The following is an 18,437-nucleotide window of genomic DNA, read 5'->3' on the forward strand; positions in this document are numbered from 1 at the left end:
TCCTACCCCGACTACAGCTCCGGCTCGCGTATCCATGCATACCTCTTTCAGTTTCCTCCAACACCCCCACTCTTATAGAACAGTCCCAGTTCAGACCTATGTAACTAATGTTACATTTCCTAGTGGTTTATGTTAGTGACAAAACAGATGGCCGGTGAACTTTCCATCCTAATATAACTAATATAGCCAAGTTCTGGTTACGCTTCCTGTATAAGCGCTCCAGCCTCTGGGAACACAAGGAGGGGTACGCACAGAGGTGGAAAGGGGGGAGGGGTGAATGGCAGTTGAGTTTGATAGACATATCACCGTTCAATCATTTTGAGTGGGCGCTCAAAATGATTAGATGGTGTTTTTTCAGTCCTGCCCGTTCCACAGGTGACTGATTTTTTAAATTTTTGTGTTAGAGCATTTAATTAGTTGTAATCGGGGTGTGAAGGGGATTTTAAGGAATATAATAAAAAATGCTCCAGAAAAACATCTCAGACCCCACCTTTAAAGACATAAAAAGATCTATCAAAATCGTCCACAGACTCTTGACTCTTGATGAACAGTCTGACTGCTGAAAATGATTATGAGGCTTGTCTGCTATTACTTTTGTGAATGTAAAGTCTTAAATATGACCAAAGACGCCTTTAAAAATGTTCTAAAAGTCATAAATTTGACTGTCTCAAACCTGCAAATAGTCTGAAGGGTTGCGAATCCTGGCCCCATGATAACACATTATTAAATATTTTGCTTCTATGGACTTTTCTCCTCAGTATAATGAACTCATTGGTGATTGTACTGTTCCTGTCTGGAATGGTAGCCATGATCATGCTGAGGACTCTGCATAAGGACATCGCTAGATACAATCAAATGGATTCTGTGGTGGGTACCCACTCTTTTAACTGATTGTAATATACTGTAATGTAGATAGTAGTGTGTGTGTGTGTGTGTGTTTTAATGTAATACTGAGCAGAAGTCCACTTCTGTTCATTGACTTCATGGTTGTAAATGCCATTGAAATTATGTTATTGGTTCTTTAAAAGTCAATGAAAAGTTTTGAAATGTTGTCTGTAAAAATATGTGGCTGAGGTGTCATCCCACTCACTTGTGTGTTTTATTAGTCCTGTGGTGTATTAGCAAAGGTACAGAGTGCAGAAAACAGTTAATATTAGCTTTTTTTTTTTTTTTTTTTTTTTAATGTTGCTACACGCTAGTAAGTGAATGTCCAAAACCTGATGTAAACATGAGCCCTTTTTTCTGAAGGAGGATGCTCAGGAGGAGTTTGGATGGAAACTGGTCCATGGAGATGTTTTCCGACCTCCCAGGAAAGGCATGCTTCTGTCTGTTTTCCTTGGATCTGGAACCCAGATCTTCATCATGACCTTTGTAACCCTCTGTAAGTCTTACTGATTATTTGATAAAGTTTAAAGAAAATTCACAGAGGACAAAACTGAATTATCTGTCGTCTGATTTCTATCACTGCTAATAACCTACTGGTAGGTTAATGGTTGCTCGTAATAGTCTTAACTGAGACTGTCGAAATAGAATTTAAACACATCACATCTCATATGTCTGTAGTATTTACTCCATGCATGTCAGTGCTCGTAGATGCAGATCTTTGTTGTTGATAGGTCTCTACACTGTTTCCTTTCTATTCAGTGAAACACTGCATAGACTTGGTTCAAAACTGTTTGAGTTGTCCAATAAGAGAATCTTTGTTTATTTGACCCTTGGTGAAAGGCTACATTAAATTGTACTTTTGTTCAGTGTTGGGTTGAAGTATATTGTTATCTGTCATTGTCGTGGGAACCAGACGATGTCTGTTTTGTTTTGTTTTTTTTTTCAACAAATTATGTTGTGTATTAGGGCTGCACGATTAATCGATTTTAAATGAAAATCGGATTTTTTAGTTGGGACGATTTTAAAAAAGGGATATCGTAAAATCGATTTCATCTCTCTTGTGCCTCTGGGCTGCGCGCTTATGGGCTACCGTAAGCTCTTCCTCCTATCAGTGACAGAGGTCTGTCACAGAAGTCCGTGTAATGACCGGACTTTAAATGTGTAAATGAGCCCGCAGTACTTACAGCAATGTAAGCCGTGGCTTCATGCACGGATCCCGCAATCAAAATATAGCTGTATGCGGATCACTCATCTTACGTTGTCCCAGATCCGTACCGTACTGTCTTCTTCCAAACCGGGTCCAGGTCGCAGGGTCAGCAGCCTCAGCAGAGGAGCCCAGACAGCCCTCTGCCCACACACATCCACCAGCTCCACAGATAGAATCCCTCCGGTGTGTCCTGGGGCGGTCTGTTCCATGCACGGATCCCCCAGTTTAAATAGAACCGCATGAGGATATTAACATGGTCCACGCACGCACGACTGATGCCTGTCACTGACTTACATTGGTATCACTTCTGTGGGCCAAGATACCCCAAAAAGAAAGAAAAAAAACACAACAAAACATTTTTTTAAAAATAATTAATTTAGTCCTCTTACTTGCTAAATTTTTCATTCACAAATAAGTAAATAGGTGAGTTCTGTAACACAAAAACAAATATTATTTATTTTTTGAAACGTGTTGAACTTTATTTAAAGCTGTTCGATAAATCTGGAAACAAAAAGGCTATAAAAACCATCAGTATTTGCTCTGATTTGGACATTGTATTGTAGTGTATTCCTCCTGGCAAACTTATGTTATTTTGTTGTTGTATACATTGTTTGTATACTCTATTTCATTCAATAAAGATTTAATTAAGAAAAAATAAACTTCTGTGGGTTCATCACATGATACCATCACCGATTTAAGGTCAGAGCAGTGCCTTGCATTGTGGGCTGCTCACGAAAATGACATGCTGACTTCTGTTGTCTTTTGTAGTTTTAACCAAAAATTGAAATCAAAAATCGAGTTTTTAGAGGAAAAAAATTGGATTTATTTTTTTTGCCAACATCGTGCAGCCCTATTGTGTATAATAATGTCAGTTTATAACCTGTATTCTGAGGAAATCCTCATAAGACAAAACCTTTGTATAATTTCATTTGTCTCCCATGAATATGTAGTTTTTGCCTGTCTTGGCTTCCTCTCTCCTGCAAATCGTGGGGCTCTGATGACCTGCGCTGTCGTTCTCTGGGTTTTGCTGGGAACTCCTGCTGGCTATGTGGCAGCTCGCCTCTACAAATGTAAGTGCATTAGAAAATAAAGCATTGTTTAATGTTGAAAGAAAAATGGGAATAAAGACATTACTGTGCAGCTGGTGCTGAGTTTTGGGCTTAAGCCTCAGTCACAAAGCTTCTTACAAATGAGGGGTTTGTACGAATCTCCCATTTCATGTGAGATCTGGAGTTCGTAGACATTTGTGGAGGGAGCAGTAGTTTCTTACGACCGTCTTACGAAGTCGGTACAGCTGCCGTTCAAAACACAAGAACAACTTGAGGGCTTCATGAGAAAATGACGTGTTTGTGTCGTACAAAGACCGTACAGTTGTCACATTCTTCGTAAAGGTGCCTTAGGACCTTCCTACATCATACCTACAGCCACTTCCTGAATTTTTTTTGTCAGAAGGTGGCCTTAGGGCACCCCGATGTGCAACTTATGGCACTCTCAAGTCGATGGTAGGAAGATGTTACGCTATTTCAGAATATTTAGATCAGTATATAAACAGTGGCCATGTACTAAAAGTCTCCTGTCGTGATCATCGCATTCAAGATGGCAATAATGCCCACAAAAACTGAAACTTCTACAGCTACAAGATGAAGAAAAGGGAGATCAAGTAGTTGTAGTTGTGGCCACTGCTTTGGTCCAGCAGCAGCAGAAGAAGAGGGAAAATCTAAAACACTTAACGTAAAAAAAGTTAACGTAGATTAATGCCCCAGAACAGTGATCAGTCATCACCAAAGTTCATGTGGACATCTATTGTCATGTTCACTTTAACCTCTGCAAAAATCAAAATGAAAACCCCAGAATTATGGATGCTGTCCACGTTAAGCCTTTCCTCTCCATATGCACACACTTAAGAAAAATAACATGGTTTACTCTTAGAGCAGGGGTTTGCGATATGACGATATTAGATCATGAAGGATTAGAATGTATCAACAATCTGAGAAAGCAGAGAGGTCATGGAATGGGGGTGTGTGTGTAAATCGGAGTGCGATCCGTGCAGGGCAAGTCTGTCGTAAGACTTGGCTCCCACAGAGTCGGGTGTACTTGACTCCATGGACGTCCGCATACATCAACCTGTTTTAAATGTGGAATTGATACGCTCCACTATGAAACCTCAAACGTCCGCTCACAGTATGCTCACAGTATGCCTGACATGAGTCCTCCACATACAGGTCCATCGTGTTATACTCTTAGAATAACGTATGTCAACACTATGAACCTGTTGAATTAGCTGAAGAGACAGCATCCCAAACAGTTTGAGTCAAACTGAAACAAACCAGCCATACCACAGCCAGAGGCAACAGGTAGAATTGAACAAAAGCAAACAACTATAACCCAAGCATTTAGTAAAGGTGCTCTATGAGAAGAGTAGCATGTATGCTCCACATTTGATCCTTTTTTGGAGTGCCTGGATTCTTTTTCTTCTCATTTTGGACTTCTTTCTCCATCCAAGACCACCCAATATACAGATTACCAGTTGAAAAGCCAGAGCCACCAGCCACCTGTTCTGTAAGCCTGGAGGATAATTTGAAACAGGCATTTCCTCATTGATATTTTGATATGTATTTTTTTTATTTATTTATTTATTTAACTTTTCATGTTTATTGAAAGCTACCTCAAAATCCAAGTGCACTTTAGTTTTTATGTTCAAGAGTGCCCTTAATCAGAGTGTTGTTTACATTTTAGTATGTTCTTGGAACATGTTGGCAAAATTGGCAAAAACAAAATTAAAAATGTTCTGGAAGGTTCTTTGGGTTAATTTTTTTTTTTTTTTTTTTTTTTTTTTTTTTTTTTTTTTTTTTTTTTACTTTTAGGGCTTCAAGGTTCAAGGTTACTTTATTTGTACCTGTAAGTAGATTTGTTTTGTAGTCAAGGTGATTGCTTTGATATTACAACAAGACATACATTGAACATGTAAGACAGGTACTTGATCGAGCTTACAGACAGAACAAAAAGACAGGACAAAAAGTGCTCAGTGTTCCACCATTCATCAGTATAGCAGCGTGGATAAGTAAAAGAATAAGATAAATTAAATAAGATCAAATAAATAAAAGCAAGATGCAGTAGAACACAATAAAAACTCAGACAAGATAAAAACAGTCTGGGATAAAGATAAGATAAGGATAAGAACAGAAAATTAAAAAAATTGAAGTCACAATAATGATAAAAAGAGCAAAGAAATGGAATAAATAACTAAAATAAGTCAGTAAAGTGCAATGTCACTATTTCTTATTGAGCTCAGTGACAGTGACAGGAACAAAGCTGTTTTTATAACACTGTGTCCTGCACCTTGGGACTAAAAACCTCCGTCTAGAGGAAAGGAGCTGAAATTCACCTCGTAAAGGATGGGAGTCATTATTAAGAATTGATGAAGCCATCCTCTGTACCTGTTTAGTATACAGGGAGGCGGGACAAGACTGGGACTCACCAATCAGGCCACTGGACCATCTGACTGTTTGATTCAATGAGTTTCTCTCTGCAACTGAGGTCTGACCGAACCACGCCACCAGGCAAAAAGATAAAACAGACTCAATAAAGGAACGATTAAACAAAGTTAAAATTGTTTGGTCAATGTGGAAGTGTGCCAGTTTCCTAAGGCAGTGGAGGTGCTGATGGCCCTTTTTACACACAGATCTGCAGTTTTCATTAAAACTCAGTTTTTCATCAATTATCATCCCAAGGTATTTGTATGATTGCACTTGCTCTATAGTCTGACCTTTAATTAAAGTGACTCCATGCCTGTCCTGTTGTTTTCTAAAATCAATAATCATATCTTTTGTTTTAGATATGTTCAGGTGAAGGTAGGACTCCTCACACCACTGGATAAAGTTGTCAATGACAGGGCTGTGACTGGTCTCCCCCTCTTTGAGTAGGCTGGCAATGACTGAGTCATCAGCACAGAACCCCATTAATCGTCACTTTTTGTGATCTGTCTGTTAAAAAGTCTAAAATCCAGCCCATCAGATTTTTACTGATTTTAAACTGTTCTATAAGCCTTTTGATTAAAATGTGGGGCTGGATTGTATTAAAAGCAGAGGAGAAGTCTATAAATAAAAGCCTTGCAGATGCCCCTTTACCCTCCACATGTTTAAAAATCATGTTTAAAAGAGTCAATGTGGCGTCTTACACTCCTCTGTTGGGCCTGTATGCAAACTGCATTGGATCCAGCTCATGTTCAGTCTCCTTTAGAACCACAGTCTTAACCAGTTTCTCAAAGACTTTCATGACTACTGGGGTGAGAGCGACAGGCCTAAAGTCATTCAAAGTGTTTGGACGGCTGGATTTAGGGACAGGGACCATGACAGCATCCTTCCAGAGAGAGGGCACATGCTGTGTCTGCAAGGACTTATTAAAAATAAACTGAAATACAGGACGGAGTTCATTAGCACAGGATTTAATAAGACGACCACCGATGTTGTCTGGACCCTGGCTCTTGTTCATCTTCACAGTACTAAAGGCCTTTCTGACATCATTCAGTTCAATGGTAAAGTGCTGACTGTCCTTCAGGTCCTGTTTCAGCTCTAAAATGTCCTTAGTAAAATCAAAAGAATTAAAACAAGTATAAAAACTGTTAAGAGCATTTGGAAAATCTCTGTCTGAATTAAAACTGTCTAAAATGGTCTGCCTGCTGCTCTGGGGGTTTTGAAGGCCTGCGATGGTTTTCATACATGTCCATGCAGAACCAAGACTGTTTGCGCCATTTTATTTTCAAGAGCAGTTTTATAGTGTTGTTTTGCTTTCAAAATCTCAATTTTCAAGTCTTTGGCGGCTGACTGAAGGTCAGAGACAGCCCCTTTTTTTGAAAGCCAATTTCTTGTTCTTCAGACAGGTTTTAACATTTTTTGTGACCCAAGGCTTGTTGTTGGGGTACACTTTAACACACTTATGGTGCATAATCATGTCTTTACAGAAAGCAGCATAAGAGCTGGTGACATCCACCAGAGCATCCAGATCATCCCCACAAGACTGAATAAAAATGTCCCAATCTGTACATTTAAAACATTCCTGCAGGGAGAGCACAGATTCCTCTGACCACATCACAATGTCCTTGGTCCTTATTTTCTCTCATTTTAAAACAGTCTTATAGGTGGGCAGGAGATGCACACAGTTGTGGTCAGCAGATCCCAAAAGGAGGAAGAAGGAGGGATTAATAAGCATCCCTTACCGACCCATAACAAAGGTCCAATGTTTTATCCCATCTGGTTAAACAGGATACATATTGGTAAAAGTTTTTCAGGGTTGTTTTAAGAGAGACGTGGTTAAAATCACCCATTATAAAGTTCGGGGCGTTGGGACTGCAGCCTCTGCACTGCCTCTGTAATGGTGCTGCAGGCAGAGGGGGGGTGAGCCCTCGGGTGAATGTAGACTGTAGTAATAAAAAGTTGGGGGAACTCACGGGGGAGGTAGAATGGGTGCAGTGGCACTGATCAAAGTTCTACGTCTGGCGTGCAGATCCGCTCCCTGACAGTCACAGCGCTACAGTACCGTTTGTTGATGTACAAACACACTCCACCTCCCTGGGTCTTCCCTGTTGCCTCCAAGTCCTGATCCAAATGAAATGGAGCTCCAAATCTGTTGACTGATAGGTCGGCGTCCTGGTCCTGCTCCGTCTCGGTGATGGCCATCACACAGCGGTCCCTGAAGTCCTTCTGGAACCTGGTGTTCCCCTGGAGTTCATCCATCTTGTTCCTCAGGGACCGAACATTTCCCAGGATGACAGAGGGCAGAGGGGTCCAGCTGAGCTGCTGTCTCCTCAGGCGTAGTTTGACTTCTCTGCGTCTCCCTCTTTTTCTCTTCCTCTTGTCCCTCATTCTGTTAAAATCTCTCAATATAAAATCCGGTAACCGTGGGGTGAGGTCTGTTACCGGATTTTATATCGAGAGATTTTATTATATATATTGAGGGCTGTGTGTTACATAGGGAAATTGTTTGGTTGCACTGTTCAGAAACTTGCAAATTAGTCTCTAAGATCAGTGTAAAGAATCGTGATAAAATCGAGATTGTGATTTTATTTTTTAAAAATCGTGATATGTTATTTTTGCCAAATCGCCCAACCCTATCGTAGAGTATTGTTTTTTGTGTTTCATTCATTCACTCATTCATTTTCTGATCCACCTTATCCTCCAAACGATCGTGGGGGTGCTGGAGCCTGTCCCGGCATTAGAGATATCCATGCATAATTTGGCAATAATTGATTACTGCTTCCAGACATTAAACTACGTTAAGCTTTTTTACATTAAGCGTTTTAGAATGTCCCAAAGAAGATGCAGAGAAGACTGAGACGTTGGTGGGTACGGTCATGGATACATAGGCGGCACCTCTACGAACAGTATGAGACTCTGTGTGCATTACTACCATCTTATTTTTTTTCCGTAGGTAACTGAATAAAGTAATAAGGTTTGAGGAATATTGATATATGACGTAATGTCGTAAAGTTTGACCCAACATGTATTTTATGTGTTTGGGATCATGCGTTGTCCATGGTGCTGAAATTCACACTCCTGTATAAATGTGCAGGGAAAAGACTGACCTGCACTGTTAAACATAATAAAAATAAGGAGTAATAATAAGACATCAAATGAAGAAATTTGAAGTAGAAGGTATAAGAATAAGACAGAGACACACAAGAATAATAGAGGGAACTGAACATTAAAAACACTAACCGTCCACCACTGAGTGCCTAACGCTAACTGTGTAATGCACATTCTCTCCATCACCCTGATTCTCATCACCCTGTGGACTCTACATTATCTCCCTCCAGGTTTTGTGTTGTTTCTTCTTGTTTATTTTTCTGTTAATAAAACACTTTCCCTTCAGCACCATGCATTGAGTCCCGTCATTCACTCAGTCTTCACAATTTGTATATGACACCCTCTGAGAACGTCACAAATGCTGCACAAATGACGTACTTCTGCCTGTTATAAACACCTTGTGTCCACCTTAAGAACGATGTGTGAATCTCTGTTCGACCATTCATGTGAACGCCATAAGGGATCCCTAATAACAACATAATGTGTTCTCGTGAGGTACATGGGGTTCTGGAATAGCCTCCTGATCCACAAACGTCGTGCATTGTTCTTAGGTTGTTCCTAAGGCATTCGTTAGGGCACTGTACGAAAGGGGATGTTGTAGCGCGTTCGTGGAAAATCTTGCCCAAAATCATCCACCTGGCTACAAACTTAGGAGCGGTCTACAAACTCTCCATTCTTATCAGGTCGCCTTGAGAAGGTCATACGAAATGGTCCATAAATCGTTCGCACGGTGTTTGTAGCCATTTGTAACTGCTTTTGTGACTGAGCCTTTTGTATCTTGTTAAATAATGTAACATTTAATGAAGATGTCAGACAAGCAGAGGTGGCAGAAGTTGACAGTGAAAGAACAGATTCTTGTGTTGAAACTAGAAGTATTGCTTCAGCCTCATTACTGCAGTTAAAGTGAAAAAGTATTTGTTTTGAAATATTCTACAGTATAAAAGTCAAAGGTTGATCTTTGAATTGACATTTCCAGCAGCTGTTTGTGTACAAAGTGAACTTAACCTCATGTCATTTTAACCCTTAAAGACCCACAACTAATTTTGTTGCTATTAAAAGGATTTTTTTGTCTTTCAGAAGTTATTTATCACCATTTTTTATAATATTATCCTCTGCATTTTGTTTTTTCAGTGAAATTCAGGTATTTTCCTATATTTAATGTAGTGATCATGTAGATGTTCATAGAAGTTCAAATTAAAGTTGAGGGTTATTTTATCAGAAACAGAGAAAACTGAAGAAAAAGCGACTTTTTCAACAAATCTATCATTAACTGAACATAAACCCAGTGTGTCCATCTGCTGTCATTTATCAAATTCCATGGGTTTTACTAGTGAATTAGTGTTGTAGAAGATAAAGGTGTTTCCATGTTCACTTTTATGTAGTTTTGATCTTGTTGCGTATTACGTGTCATTTTTATCTTGTCACATTTGTGATGTGTGATATTCACTTAGGAATATTTTATGGTTTTTTGTTCTAGCCATTTAGGTTGTAAAATCAAAATAATCTATAATTCAACTCAGATGCATGAAAACAAAAGCCTGTTGAGTAGAAAGTAGTTGTGTCAAAATGTAGGGAACAAAAGAAAAACATCAGAAAAATAAACACTCAAGTTAAGTCCAGATACCTGAAACCTTTACTTAAATACTTGAGTGATGCATTTTGTACTTTCCATTTCTAAAGACAAAAGTGACATATGTAAGAGGAAATAAAATAGGAAAACTGGTATATTTCTGATGTCATGTAATTATAAATGTAGTAACATGGCAGTTTCCAGATTCTCTGCTGATTGGTTCCCTTTATGTTGAATTGTCAGCGTTTGGAGGGGAGAAGTGGAAAACCAATGTTCTCCTGACATCCTTCCTCTGTCCTGGGTAAGACTCAGTCACAGCAGAATTACCCCACTTGTCAATTGTGATCTCATGTCTTGTTTCCTCTATGTCTCTGCTCAGTGTGGTGTTTGCCGATTTCTTTGTGATGAACTTGATCCTTTGGGGTGAAGGCTCTTCAGCAGCCATGCCATTTGGGACTCTGGTAGCCATACTGGCTCTGTGGTTCTGTATTTCAGTGCCACTTACCTTCATAGGAGCATATTTTGGCTTTAAGAGGGCTGTAAGTAAACATAAATACACACAGATTATATTCATTCATACAGTTCAGTTTGTATCACATTATGATTGTTTTTGCACACGTAATATTTACTACTATAAAGTTTAATTAAATATATAGTAATTTTGGAATTAAGCCTCTGTATGCCACCACAGCGGGTTGGAAATGAAACAACCAAGATGTGAGTGAACTGTAGACTATAAGCTTTATTTTGAGGATTTTAACAAAAATGTTGCATGTTGCTCATTAAGGAATGCTATATATATTAAATAGACCCCCCACCTCCCCATTTTCAGTGGGTCAAAAGTAATCAGACAGCTAACTGACAAATAGCTTCATGTCCAGATGTGGCTTGTTCTCTGGTTATTCTATGACAAATGAAACCGATACAAGGTGTGGAGTTGATTCTAGATGTTGAATTTGCATTTGGTAGCTGTTTACTTGAATTCTTATTATGAGCTCAAAAGAAGTATCGAGGCAAGTGAAAGATACTGTCATTTAGCTAAAAAAACTAAATAAATCCGTTTGTGAGATAACGAAAATTTGAGTGGCCAAAGTCAACCATTTGGTCCATTCTTAAAAAGAAAGAATCCACTGTGAGGTCAGCAACACCCAAAAGGCCCAATAGAACATGGAAGATAACTGAAGTGCATGATTGCAGAATTCTTTTGTTTGTGAAAAGAAAAACTCTTTTACAACATCGTGCCAAGTCCAGAACACACTTGTGGAGGAAAACGTAGCATTATTAAAGTCTACAATCAAGAGCTTCCTTCAGGAGTGTAAGAGGGTTAAAAACAAGGTACAAACCACTGGTAACACTCAACAACAGGAGGGACAGATTAGAATTTGACAGAAAATATCTATATATAAAAAAAAAAAAAAAAAAAAAAAAGGCCTGCCCAGTTCTGGAAATAGATTCTCAGTACAGATTAAGTTGTACCAGAATGATATTAAGAGAAAAGTTTGGTCATGATCCAAATCATACGACATCCTCTGTCCAGCATGGTGGTGGCAGTGTTATGACATGGGCATGTGTGGCAGTCACTGGTGTTTATTGATCATGTGAATGTTGATGGAAGTAAAAGGATGAATCCTGAAGTATATAAGGCTGTCCTCTATGCTCAGATTCAGCCAAAAGGTACCAAACAGTTAAGACAGTATATCACACTGCAAATGGATAATGAACCAGAACAAACTGCAAAGGCAAGTTAAGAGCCTTTCAAGGTAAAGGAATGGAATGTTTGTTCTTCAGTGGCCAAGTCAGTCACCTGTTCTCAACCCAATAGAACATACTTTTCAGGTACTGAAGAAACAGAAGCAGAAACAGAAGGCAGCTATAACTGAAGCCTGGCCAATTATTTCCATGGAGGAAACCCCTCAATGTATGGGGATGTAATGTAAGTTTAAGTAGTGTAACCATGTAATTATTATTATTATTATTATTATTATTATTATTATTATTATTATTATTAATAATAATAATAATAATAATAATAATAATTTAAAAAAAAATGAACAACAAACAAACATTGCACACTGGAATGAATAAACAGGAACTGCACAGTCGTACTGGTGGAGCATGTCCAAAGGTTCCAATCATTTTTGAGCCTCTGAAAATGGAGGTGCTTCAATTAATTCAATTTCAATTCAATTCAGTTTCATCTGTCGAGCTCAATGTCAGAACAAGGTCACCTCACAGGGCTTTACAGAATTTGTTGAATATGAAAATAGACAAACAGTGAAATAATTAGTTAAACAGTCACTGAAGCAAATGGATTAATGTCCCGGGCATCCCCCATCCTTAGACCCTCCTTCTCGGCAAGGAAAACCTCCAAAAAACCCAGTAGGAAAATTGAAGCCTTGGGGAGAACCAGTGAAGGAGAGATCCACTCCCATGGACGGACAGGCTGTAGATGTGAGCAGGACTGACAGACATCCATTTGTTGATGTAATTCCAGTCTGTAAGTTGCAGTAATGTGGGAGCACATGCAGATAGCTGAGGGGGTACATCTAGTCAGATGAGGGTGAGGAGATCTATCCAGACAGGTGAGGGTAAGGGAGTCATGGGGGTCCGGGGTCACAGGTCAGGGCAGGGCACAGATGAGTCACCTCAGGTCCCGTTGTCATTAGGCCTCAAGCGGCTACATCTGAAACAGTAGCTACTCCCCTAGAGGGGAGTGGCGAAAAGGGACACCGGGTGAATAGTAATGAATAGACTAAGTCAACTAGATATTGTAAATTATAAGTACAGACAAAAGTGGTACACAATACCAGAAACAGGTGATAGGATTCAGTGCACTGTTCTTCCCCCAGCATTATTGCTCCTAGGGCAGCATAGACTTAACTGTAGGGTTAAGTCTATTCTTAACTAGCCTGACCATAAGCCTTTTCAAAGAGGAATGTTTTCAATTCTGATCTTAAATGTAGAGACTGTGTCTGCTTCTTTAATATTAGTTGGAAGCTGATTTTATTAGACAGGAGCTTGGTAACTAAAGGCTCTAGCTCCTATTGTACTTTAGAGACCCTTGGAACTACCAGTAGACCTGCATTCTGAGAGCGATGTGCTCTGTTAGGATGGTACAGCACCAGAGCATCTTTGAGGTAAGAAGGGCCCATACCACTAATGGTCTTGTATGTAAAAAGCTGGATTTAAAACTTAATTCTAAATTTGACTGGAAGCCAGTGAAGGGTTTGTAGCACAGAGGTGATGTGCTCTCTCCTATTAGTTCCTGTTAATAGTCTTGCAGCTTCATTTTGAATCAGATGAAAACTTTCAAGAGAACTTTTAGGACACGCTGCGAGTAGGGACTTACTGTAATCTAGTCTAGATGTAACAAACACGTGGATCAATTTTTCTGCAGCATTTTTATACAGAATATTTCTAATTTTGGCTGTTACACAGGCAGAAGAAAACTGTTCTGCAGGCTTGGTTAATATGAGTTTTAAATGATAGATCTTGGTCAAATAAAACTCCTAGACTAACAGTTGGTTTTAGTAATGTGACGTTGAAATGAAAATTGTCCATTTCTCCTATTTATCATGACACTGCTTTTCTTGAGTAAAACTCCTAGGTTTTTAAGTGTAGTGCAGGAGGCTACACTCATGTTGTCCACAGTGACTGTCTGGTCAGTTAGGGAGTCTCACACTTTTAGGGCCTACTATAATGACCTCTGTTTTTTCAGGGTTAAGTAAAAGATAATTAGTGGTCATCCAGGTCTTTGTGTGTCAGACGCAGGCATTTAGTTTATCCACTTGCTTGGTTTGATTAGGTTTAATTGATAAATACAGTTGTATGTCATCTGCGTAACAGTGAAACTTAGTGCCATATTTTCTAGTTATGTTTCCTAAAGGCAGCATGTACAGCATAAACAAAATGGGTATGTGGACCAACCCTTGCAGTATGCCAAAAATAACTCTGGAACATGGTGATAATTGTTGGTTTACATTGACAAACTGGTACTTGTTAGATGAATAGGATTTAAACCAGCAGAAGGCTGCTCCTCTAATGCCTATGTTCCATTCTAATCTCTGCAGTAAGATGCTGTGGTCAATTGTGTCAAAAGCTGCACTCAAGTCCAACAGAACCAGGATCGAGACCAGTCCATCTTCAGCAGCTAGTAACAAGTCATTAGTAACTTTGACTAGTGCAGTTTCAGTGCTATGATGAGCTCAAAATCCAGACTGGAAGTCTTCAAATAAACTATTGTCCTGTTGGTGCTAACATAGCTGTTTAACTACCACTCTTTCAAGGACTTTTGAAAGGAAGGGGAGATTTTATATAGGCCTTTAATTGGCCAGAATGTCAGGCTCAAGAGTGGTTTTTTTGGGTTTTTTTTTTTTTCTTTCCAAAAGCGGTTTAATAACTGCGTATTTAAAAGACTGTGGCATGTAGCCAGTTACTAATGAGGTGTTTATTATATTTAGGATCGTGTTAATAGTTAGGGGCAGAGTAACTTTAAAAAGTTTGGTTGGGATTGGGTCTAAGAGCCAAGTTGATGATTTAGAGCAGAGTTTCTCAATGATTTTGGAACCAAGCCCCACTAATGGCATCATGAGCCTACTGGCACCCCACCTCCACCTCCATGCCCGAAAAAATATGTAGGATGAGGGGAGGGGGTTCTTAATTCTACAAGTAACACAACAAACCTGTATGTGGAGGACGTGGTGGGTTATATAGCTCTGTAGATAAAGCTGTGAGAAAGTGAGCTCCCCTCACCTTATCATTAACTACCTGCTGCCCCCTGAAAACTAATTTGCGACTGGGAGGGACGATATGCCCCCCCACTCACAGACCTCAATCGGTCCTCAGTCCAAACCTCAATACGACCTGTATGTGGAGGCCGTGTAGATAAAGCTGTGAGAAAGTGAAAGTGACTATCCGAGCAGGAGGAGCACCATAGCCTCTCTAATTTACGCGCTGCTTGTTTAAGGGAATGTGTTTCAGTATTATACCAAGGAGAAGCTCAGTCAAAGTGGTTATTATTCCTATTAGGTTGATGCAGGAATTTTAATAAACACCCTAAAGTTGAAAGTCCAAACTGTCCTCATTGCTTCATTTCAAGTCCACTGTGGTGGTATAAGGGGCAAAATTACATTATAAATATATAATATATTACATATATTTGGACAGTGACATTTATGTCACTGTCCAAATATTTATGGACCTGACAATGCATTCAGCAATGTGTCCATGCAGATTTATATCTCCATATATTGTATCACTGTGGGGGGTCAAGAAAGTCCTATCTTGATCAAAGCCCTCATTATACAGGTGAACTAGAATACTTTTGATATTCTACTAACTCTACTTCTACTCACTCATCACAGTACGATAAGCGAAACAAACATTTATTAGTAGAAATGTGCATAAGATATGCAAGTCATAGTTATTATGTTTTTGTTTCTGTGAATAAGATTGAGAACACACTACTTTACTTTGGTGTGTTGTATGTGTATTGTTGGTTGTGTTTGTATGTTTATTGTATGTGTATTTATTTTGTATGTTTCTTCACTGGGACTGGTTGTTGAAGGGTATCGAGCATCCAGTTCGGACAAATCAAATTCCTCGGCAAATCCCAGAGCAGTCCTTCTACACAAAGCCCCTCCCTGGAATTGTCATGGGGGGAATTCTACCCTTTGGGTGTATATTCATTCAGCTGTTCTTCATACTGAACTCTATCTGGTAAGAATCAACTCAGTTCAAGAGAAATTAAATATCTTTCTGGGTTTTGAAAATACTGACTTTTAGGTTAAATTTCAATTATATTTTCATTGTTTCATGTTGCAGTGGAACTTCACCTTTATTATTACCCTTGAAAATGTAAAAATATTCAATTCAATATTCAACAAGACCTGTTGGCTGTTAAATTAGTCGACTAGTCATTGCAGCCCTCCTGCAGATCACATCTTTTTCAGAATAAGAATACTTTATTAATCCCAGGGGGAAATTGTTCGGTGTTATATTCACTCCACTTAAGTAGAATGAAAAGTAGCAGGAAAAGAATTATCAATACAACAAAACAACAAAAAATATATGAAGCTCTAATATATATATATATATATATATATATATATATATATATATATGACTATTTGTGTTGTTCATTCTGTTTAATAATAAGGTGCTTTTCAGTTGGTATAATTCTTTGTTATTTATTCAAAAACTTTTCAGTTCAAAGAGCAAGATCTTCGGCCCCCTTCATTGCTGGGGCACTTTTTCCATTTAAAAAAGCTCAGCCTTAGAAAACTCCTCTTTCAAATAGTCACTGACTCGTTCCATGACGATGCTTGAGAACTGAAGCAATGGTCATGAAATCAGTTCATTCTTTTTGAATAACCCTGTGTGTGTGTGTGTGTGTGTGTGTGTGTATATATATATATATATATATATATATATATATATATATATATATATATATATATATATATATATATATACTCCAATAAGATACAAAATTAGAACAGCAATTTGTACAATATGTAGTGGACAAAATTGTATCAGCATGATAATTAAAGAAATATACACAAGTTTGCAAAAAATATTGTTGTATGTAATTATAATTATGAGGTTATAAGGTGACGTTTAACAGTTTGATGGCCACAGGCAGGAATGATATCCTGTGTCATTCAGTGGATGTGGAATGTGTGACCTGTGACCTCTGTGGGAGTGGGAGATCAACAAGCCAATAGCCTCATGGGTCTGTTATAATTTGAACAGAACTAAGACAAAAGGCAAAGCCCCTGTTGGCCTGTTAATCTACCCATCCATGCTCAAAACAACAAAATCACAGAGTATTTAATTCTACTTTCTATCTACTAGTACCCATAATGCCTTGAGCAGGATGTGTATGTATTTACTTTGGTTCTAATGGTGTGTCTGTGCGTCTTCCAGGTCCCATCAGATGTACTATATGTTTGGCTTCCTTTTCCTCGTCTTTATTATCTTGGTCATCACCTGCTCTGAGGCTACCATCTTGCTCTGCTACTTCCACTTATGTGCTGAGGTAAATTACATGTTCATTGCTATACCTAATTATTACTGTAGATATCAGATTAGTATTGATTAGTACAGTTAGTGGTTCTTGTGGTGAAACTGCTGGGAGCTAAGTTTTGACCTGTAAAATGTGCTGTTGGCTCAGACATGTGTTTGATTGTGTTCACTTTAGTACTAACAGCAGTGGACTTGCTCTTGTGTGAACAGATCACATATTATTTCAGTTATTGCTCCATCTCTTAGCTTTTTTCTCTTGTCTCCTCTTTTTGCAGGACTACCATTGGCAGTGGCGTTCCTTCCTGACCAGCGGTTTCACTGCCGTCTATTTCCTGGTCTATGCTATTCACTACTTCTTCTCCAAGCTTCAAATCACTGGACTGGCCAGTACAATCCTGTATTTCGGATACACCATGATCATGGCTCTCATCTTTTTCTTATTCACTGGTATGTCCAAGAATGAGATTCTCCATTGCTTCTATTTTCCATGTTCACTACATTTACATTTTAGAAAGTCTTCATAATTCACCTGAAAATTATTGTTGTCACTGATCTTTTTGAATTTTGTAATAACACAAAATAATAACAACAGTGCAATGTAGTTTAGGTCACAAGCAATTTAAAATTTTAAAGTGCAAGATTCAGTCGAGGTCAGCAAACAATTTAAAAACACAGGCACTGTCCAAAGGATTTTTGCTGCCTAGTCAGTAAGATAGTGTGAAAAGATTGTAGTGAAATGAATGAATGAGAATTTTCAGTTCCAACTGAAGAGTATTCCAGGCAGAGGGGGCGGCAAAACTGAAGGCTCGCTTCCCCATTTCAGTACGAACCTTGGGAACATTCAGATAATAAATATCACATGTTCAAAGGGCATAAGGGCTGTTGGTTCTCTGAATAAGAGAAGATAAATGTGGTAGAACCAATCCAGGAAGAGCCTTATAGATCAGAGTCATGGGTGATAGGATTCCGGCACCATGCCGGCATTCTGGTGTGTGGCCATCAGCAAGGGGGGAACATGTAGGATATATATCATGCATGCAAAATGAACGGAGCCAGTACAATATCAAGGGCTGCGACGTGGGCTTTGATAAACCTCTCACTGTCAACCAATGGCTCTTGCTCCCAAGAAGTCCAATTACGGCTACTAGCCAATCAGTAGTAGGAAGGG

At 38.9% G+C, this 18,437-nt stretch overlaps 1 protein-coding gene across 1 annotated transcript in view; it reads left to right on the plus strand.

The window, feature by feature from the left end:
* Positions 1-18,437, plus strand: part of tm9sf2 (transmembrane 9 superfamily member 2) — a 36,073-nt gene that overhangs the window by 12,012 nt on the left and 5,624 nt on the right. Inside the window, exons 9-16 of the mRNA XM_030156482.1 lie at positions 759-867; positions 1,249-1,381; positions 3,043-3,162; positions 10,487-10,544; positions 10,623-10,782; positions 15,810-15,961; positions 17,171-17,282; positions 17,545-17,716. Coding sequence (XP_030012342.1) covers positions 759-867; positions 1,249-1,381; positions 3,043-3,162; positions 10,487-10,544; positions 10,623-10,782; positions 15,810-15,961; positions 17,171-17,282; positions 17,545-17,716 — 1,016 coding nt within the window. The remainder of the gene's footprint in view (positions 1-758; positions 868-1,248; positions 1,382-3,042; positions 3,163-10,486; positions 10,545-10,622; positions 10,783-15,809; positions 15,962-17,170; positions 17,283-17,544; positions 17,717-18,437) is intronic.

The sequence above is a fragment of the Sphaeramia orbicularis genome, chromosome 15, assembly GCF_902148855.1.
Source record: "Sphaeramia orbicularis chromosome 15, fSphaOr1.1, whole genome shotgun sequence".
Taxonomy (NCBI): Eukaryota; Metazoa; Chordata; class Actinopteri; order Kurtiformes; family Apogonidae; genus Sphaeramia; species Sphaeramia orbicularis.